General features: G+C 36.8%; 1 protein-coding gene across 3 annotated transcripts in view; it reads left to right on the top strand.

Annotated features, from left to right (window-relative positions):
* nr2c2 (nuclear receptor subfamily 2 group C member 2) overlaps window positions 1–5,171 on the top strand; it is an 11,017-nt gene extending 5,846 nt beyond the window's left edge. For 2 of the 3 annotated variants that reach the window (XM_015383757.1, XM_015383758.1), the window contains exons 8-15: window positions 362–446; window positions 609–754; window positions 949–1,126; window positions 1,362–1,483; window positions 1,562–1,701; window positions 3,828–3,965; window positions 4,104–4,209; window positions 4,427–5,171. In XM_015383757.1, the coding sequence (XP_015239243.1) occupies window positions 362–446; window positions 609–754; window positions 949–1,126; window positions 1,362–1,483; window positions 1,562–1,701; window positions 3,828–3,965; window positions 4,104–4,209; window positions 4,427–4,601 (1,090 nt within the window). In that variant the 3' untranslated portion in view covers window positions 4,602–5,171. Of the gene's footprint in view, window positions 1–361; window positions 447–608; window positions 755–948; window positions 1,127–1,361; window positions 1,484–1,561; window positions 1,734–3,827; window positions 3,966–4,103; window positions 4,210–4,426 lie in introns of those variants that run through there. The other variant, XR_001481475.1, reaches the window with a different exon arrangement.
* Window positions 5,172–6,657: the final 1,486 nt, after the last annotated feature.

Genomic DNA, 6,657 nt, shown 5'->3' with positions numbered 1-6,657 from the left:
AAAGTGAGAAGAAGGTGTGCGTTGCGGCACAAGACTACCAGGTTTTTAGAAAAATTACAAGAACTTAAACATTTTGGTGGCAGTATGATTGCTTGGGCCTAATGTTTCTCCTTCAGAATCTGCGCAGCTTGTTGTAATTGCTGAGACCATAGATTTAAGTAGAACATCCTTACTATCGTATAAATTGCTCTGTTCAGGTTTTGTTTGGCTGTTAAGTTTTTCTTTCTGATGATTTTGAAATAAAAAAAAAAAAAAAAAGGCGGGAGACATCTTTATGTAGATACCTTTTCACAGCACTGTAATTTAAATAGTTTTCATTTGAGTCGCTCTAACAATGTTCTGTCTTTTTGTGAATATCCAGCCTGCTGGATCAGGGCATGCTGGTTAATATCCAGCAGCCGGTTATTCAAGCTGATGGAACGTTGCTGCTGGCGACAGACTCCAAGGTACATCTGATCAATGGGATTCACCTTTTTCTGCTCCTCTCTAACTACTACTCCTTTTAGCATGGCTCCTTATTACAGAGTTTAACTCTATTATCAATATACTTGGTTGAAGTTGATCATAATATAGAAGTTATTTAAAACAAGTTTGTTTGTTTGTTCTAGATGGATTCTGGGCAGGGAGACCTGGGGACTTTAGCCAATGTAGTGACATCACTCGCCAGCCTGAGTGACTCACTAAGAGAAAACGTGAACAATGGTGATACCTCAGACAGCCAGCAGGAGGGGCAGTCTGCAACAGAGATAACACGGTCAGCTAGTCACACTTGAGGTGTTTTGACTAGAAATTAATCTTTGTTTCTTCAGAAAATCACTCTTATTTATTCATTTATTTCAGATCATTTTGTATTTTAAAAATCTGTAGATCTGTTTCTGTTTTAAATCTGTTGCTGTATTTTATTCCCAGATTTAGTCTTAAGATGCGTGTCTGTATTTGCTTCAACAGTGCCTTTGACACTCTGGCCAAAGTATTCAACCCACCTGATGCAGGGGTGGAACAGAACCCGTCTGAAAAGCCGCAGTGTGTCAGTGGAACCACCATCCAACTGATTGGACGGGACCAGGAGACACCCATCATTGAGGTGGAGGGACCGCTGCTCACAGACAGCCATGTTAGTTTTAAGGTGGGTAGAGTGAGCCACTGCTAAAGCTACTGAAAGGAAAATAGGACATATGCAAATGTTCTTAAATGGCTACTTTCATGGCTATGGAAACCGGAAAGCATTCAGATAACAGAGATTTGAATTTGTGAAATCAGCCTTTTAATGGTTAATACTTTCAGTTACAGGCACAAAAAAAAGAGTTTTTGTTTTTAATGTCCCTAGTTGTAATGCTCCTCTTTATCTTTGCTTGTTTCAGCTGACCATGCCCAGCCCCATGCCAGAGTATTTGAATGTACACTACATCTGTGAGTCGGCGTCCAGACTTCTCTTCCTCTCCATGCACTGGGCGCGCTCCATCCCTGCCTTCTTAGCTCTTGGGTTCGTAAAATGAAATTGGCTATCACTGCCACCCTCTGTCTGTTTGTAGTTGGCCTCACATCTTTATGTATTTCTCAGTCAGGAGGCAAACACCAGCTTGGTACGTGCTTGCTGGAACGAGCTGTTCATTTTGGGCCTTGCTCAATGCACTCACGTGATGAACCTATCAACCATCCTTGCAGCCATTATTAACCATCTCCAAAGCAGCGTCCAGGACGGTATGGACCAAAGACCCCGTCATCATCTCACAGTAGGACACAAACATAAAAACAGGAGTGAAGAAATGTAATTTTGCTATTAGATTGTAGGTGTTGTTGCCTACAGTAGAATCAAATGTACTGCATGTCTCTTTCTTTATGTAGCATGGTGTACCTCACTGTCTATAACTGTGATTTCCACTTTGGCTTTTGCTATGTGTTCAGTTTCTTCTGGGACTGGAGTACTCCTGACCTAAGCGTTATTTTAGTTAGAATACATATTTGAATGTACACTAAATGCTCTCAAATTGTATTGAAAATCTAAACGACTTTTTCTTGACTCAAATCTGCATAATTATTCACACACAGATAAACCTATTCAGAAATTATTTACCAACACTCTATAATGTTACAAGTCACCTTAATAATAAGCTGCTCCAATTGATTCCATATCCACAGATTTATAAAACCCTACACCTAGACACGTAGAACCCCTCTTCAGAAATTTGTGAACACATCTTTTTTTTTTTTTTTTTGAAACGCAGAGAATCTGGACAAGGTACTCTGATTGGATATCAGCTATGCAATTAGTCCAGGTGTGAAAGCACCCCTCTACTGAATGCTCTACAGTGAAGCAATAGCTGTATTATAATAAATGGAAGCAATTGGGAATGACAGCAAATCAACCACAAGCCGCCAGTACAGGGCAGTGAATATTGAGATGCTTTTTACACAGAGGTCAAAAACTTTCTACAGTCACTCTATAAACAAACCTAATTGTGAAAAAATGTCACAAATGGAGGATAGGATAGTTGCCTATCAAGCAGATACAGATAAGAGAAGAGTCTGATGACTGGGACCTTATCGCATAATGCCATTTGTTGATATTTAAACACAAGCCAAATCTTTGAGAAGTACAATGCTTTTCAGGAATTTCCTTAAAAACATAAAAATATATTTATATTTTAATGATTTCAAAATAAAAATCATCAAAGTTTGAGAAATGCAGTTGCAAACCTTGATGACTGGATAAAAAAAATGTTCTTTAAATAAGCATAATGCCTTGAAGAAATTGGCAGCTATGAACAAATGCTGTAAACTGAGATTATTTTCAACTGTGAAAGAACTGTTTTATAGTATAGTTGAGTATATATATACTATATAGTATATAGTTGAGTTCCATCAATTAAAAAAATTCAATAAATGAACACAACATCAATCTGAATTAGATCTTTTAACCACCCCTTGCCTTTATGATAACCAATTCTTCTATGCACAGTTGTCTACTTTCTGAATTAATTGACTGGTAGGTTGTTCCAACATCTTTGAGAACTATCTTCAGATCTGCTTTGGATGCAGGCTTCTTTCCCTCTGCATCTTCAGAGAATACCAGACACACTTGATGTTGAGGTTAGGGCTCTGTCAGGATCTTGCCATCACTTCTAAATCTGGTTCTCATTTCCACTATAGATAATCGTTAATAATTGTGTCCATATGCTTGGGTGGTTGTTTGCTGCATACTAATTTGATTCCTTGATAGTATTGAGTGGATAGGTGTTTGTATTTCCTAGCATTGACAATACTGTTTACTGTTTATAATGATATCGCACATTTCTGTGTGACGACATGGTCTTTTATTGCCATAGTTTGTGTGACCCGGCATGTGAAACAGTCCTCCATAACTTCACCTTGGTGGGGGAGTTTGGCTGTTCCTCATGCAGGTTTAACAGTCTACACAGCCGTCTTTGTTAGAGATTGTATTTCAGTCTACAGCTCATACGGATTATTGGTTGATCACCTGACTGCAATAGTCAAGGAGGAGAGCCAACATAATACATTTCTGCAGCCAAAGTATTGGTTGTCATGGGGAAGCATTTTAGATGGCTCACTACTTAAGGAAGCTCTCTTACTAAAGTGACCAATAACCAGCTAACAGTTTCCTCTTTTGCATTTAACCCTAATTACATCAATCACAGGCCTATTTTGTTGTAGAAATCAGTCTGGTGTTTTACATTTTTGTTAAAACAGGGGCTTCCAGAATCCTGTTATATTAAACCAAACAATAAAGCAACAGCACCCTGCAGAACTCAATGACTAACATTGGTTAATAGAATGTGCTGAAATGTTTGTGTTTTCTTTCTTTTCAGAAAAATTCTCTGGAGAGAGGGTGAAGCAGGTGATGGAGCACATCTGGAAGTTCCAGGAGTTCTGTAACAGCATGACACGGCTGGAGACTGACAGCTATGAGTATGCCTACCTAAAGGCTATAGTGTTGTTTAGTCCTGGTAAGGAACCACTTTTTTTTTTACCCTGAAACTTGTTCTAGATTGTCTGTCAGCAAACAGAAAAAAAACAAAATAAACAAGTTTCTTTCATATGGATTCCAGAAGTATTTTGTTTGTTTCTTTCTTTGTTTGTGTCAGACCACCCAGGTGTAGATAGCAGTGGCCAGGTTGAGAAGTTCCAAGAAAAAGCTCTCATGGAGCTACAAGACTATGTGCAAAAAACATATCCTGAAGACACATACAGGTAAGGAAATGATGTACCGTACTTACTGAAATCATCATGAATGTTCTCATATAGGAAAAATAGTGAGTCAGCTGTAGAGAAAAGATAGAGGATTAAAGATTAATCTTCAGCCACACAATGAGTGAACAGACGGTTGAACTATTTAGTGTTAAATAACTAAAAATAAAATGCCAGGAAATATAACTTAACTTAAAAATGCTTTAACTTATTCCCTCAGATTAACACGTATCCTGACCCGTCTGCCTGCCCTCCGTCTCATGAACTCAAGTATCACAGAAGAGCTCTTCTTCACTGGCTTGATAGGCAACGTCTCTATTGACAGCATCATTCCCTACATCCTCAAGATGGAGACGGCGGAGTATAGCAGCCAGGAATTAGACTCCCCAGATTGAAAACACTCCAAGGTCTCAAAAATGGGCTAAGTTTGAAAGTCTTATTTTCAGGTATTTTTTCTCTAGATGGCTGTAGTTGAACTACAAATCCTTGTTTTCTAGCTTTATTAAGGGAACGCCTGCTGGATTTAGCGTAACGTGGCATTGGAAAACAGGGATGATGGGGAATGTTTTCTGCATTAGATTCTGTGAGTTCCTGTTAACCACAAGGAAAAAAAACCTTTCAGCTGTAACTGCTTCACTATTATTTATGCCTAGATGGTATTTAACACCTCAGCCCCATTATTTAAAAATTTGACCATTTAAATAATTGTTTAAAGTTTAAATAAGCCTTAAATTCTTTAATGTTGATGAAATACTTGTTAACTGTGTGGTACTACCCTTTAATCCAAAAATGTTATACAAAAAAAAAAAACTTGGCTTGAAATCTAGATTTATAATAACATCTAAAACTACAGAGAATGTTTAGATCCCATCAGATGGTATTTCATTCTACTGCGAGCACTGTTCTGATTAGCAACGGAGATGTTTAAGGCTTTGTTTACACCGCAGCAAAACGCGATCCAAATCTGATCTTTTTGCACAATATACGACTCTTATCAAATTTTTCACAGCCGTATGAACAGCCCAATTTTTTTATTGCTTTCGTTCTTTGTTAATAATGCTTTCACAATACTGTTGGATCCCATTTCTCAATAGTTTAATGGAAACATAGACACACCAGCATACATTATTATATATTTTTTTAAAGTTTTATTGAGGAATCATTATGTCTATAATTAGTGCACCGCTGTGTGACATTTACAATCTCCTACAGCTCAATTGGGTTGCTGTTTAGACTGAAGTCTGATAGCGATCATATTTAGTTAGTAGTTGGGCTGCAACTAACGATTATTCTGCAAACATAATAACCTGTCGATTATTTTTTTCAATTCGTCAATTAATATTCGGACAGCAAAAGGTTCCTTAAAGAAGATTTTAGTACTAAATTAAACAGGGTGAAACTAAAACTTTTCCACTTGAGGAGTTTTGGATGGAGCGTATTGACTTACAAAAAAGTTTTCTTTTATCTTAAATGCTTTGCATATTTTTTTAACAGTTTTGATAAGACTACTGCTCCAAGTGGGTTGCTCTGTCAGCTAAAAGCACGTTTTTGAGTCTCTACACTCCAGTTAACGATTACTCGATTACTAAATTAGTTGACGAATGATGATTATTTCAATAATCGATTAATCACGATTAATCCGATTGCTTCAGCCCCAATCAGTAGTATGAAAGCCCTGGTCAAAAAGATCAGATAGCAGAAGAAAAAAATGAAACTGATCATCAAGACCTGCTGTGTGAACAAAGCCTCTGACCAAAATTTCAGATTTATCTGAATGCCAAAAGATTTTTACATGATTTTCAAATTAGAATTCATAGAACTTGCCTTGTATGCTTTTTTTGTATTTCTATTTATTTACGCACTAGTTCCTTGTTTAAATAATGTAGGCAAGATAAATGTCAAACCTTAAAATTGTTACATGTGATCTAAATCACAAACTATTGTTTCATTTTAGGCCAGTAAACATATGGATCAGCCATGTTCATACCTTTGGCCTATACTACAAAGCAGGATCAGTGGTTTATCAATATAACCTCAGTTCAAGGTTCAGTTTGAGTTTTTTTCAGTAGAACGAAGCTTGTTCATTTCTGACCCAGCTGTGTCCCCATGGTAACAAAACAGAAAAATCCTATATTATAAATGAATAATGACACTTATATTAATGAGCACTACTATGAGCACATTTCCTCATCTTAATTCTTGTTCTCCATTATCATAGTGTAAGGAAAATAAATATGAGATTTGTTTTTGTGTATTCTATGAGGTTAATACATGTGTAAAGTTTTATATATTTGCTATCAGTGGTATATGTTTTTTCCTTTTTCTGTTTGGTCCTCTAATATCAGCTCAATCTGTAATACCCTGGGTGAATGGCTTCCTGCTAACATTAAGATATGTAATCATTGAGAAGTTTTCTAAAAAAAATTGTTTCTTTAACAGAAAATGTATTGA

Source organism: Cyprinodon variegatus, unplaced genomic scaffold (genome assembly GCF_000732505.1).
Source record: "Cyprinodon variegatus isolate N-32 unplaced genomic scaffold, C_variegatus-1.0 Scaffold293, whole genome shotgun sequence".
Taxonomy (NCBI): domain Eukaryota; kingdom Metazoa; phylum Chordata; class Actinopteri; order Cyprinodontiformes; family Cyprinodontidae; genus Cyprinodon; species Cyprinodon variegatus.
The sequence above is the reverse complement of the archived record's forward strand: the minus strand, read 5'-3'. Positions and strand labels throughout refer to the sequence as shown.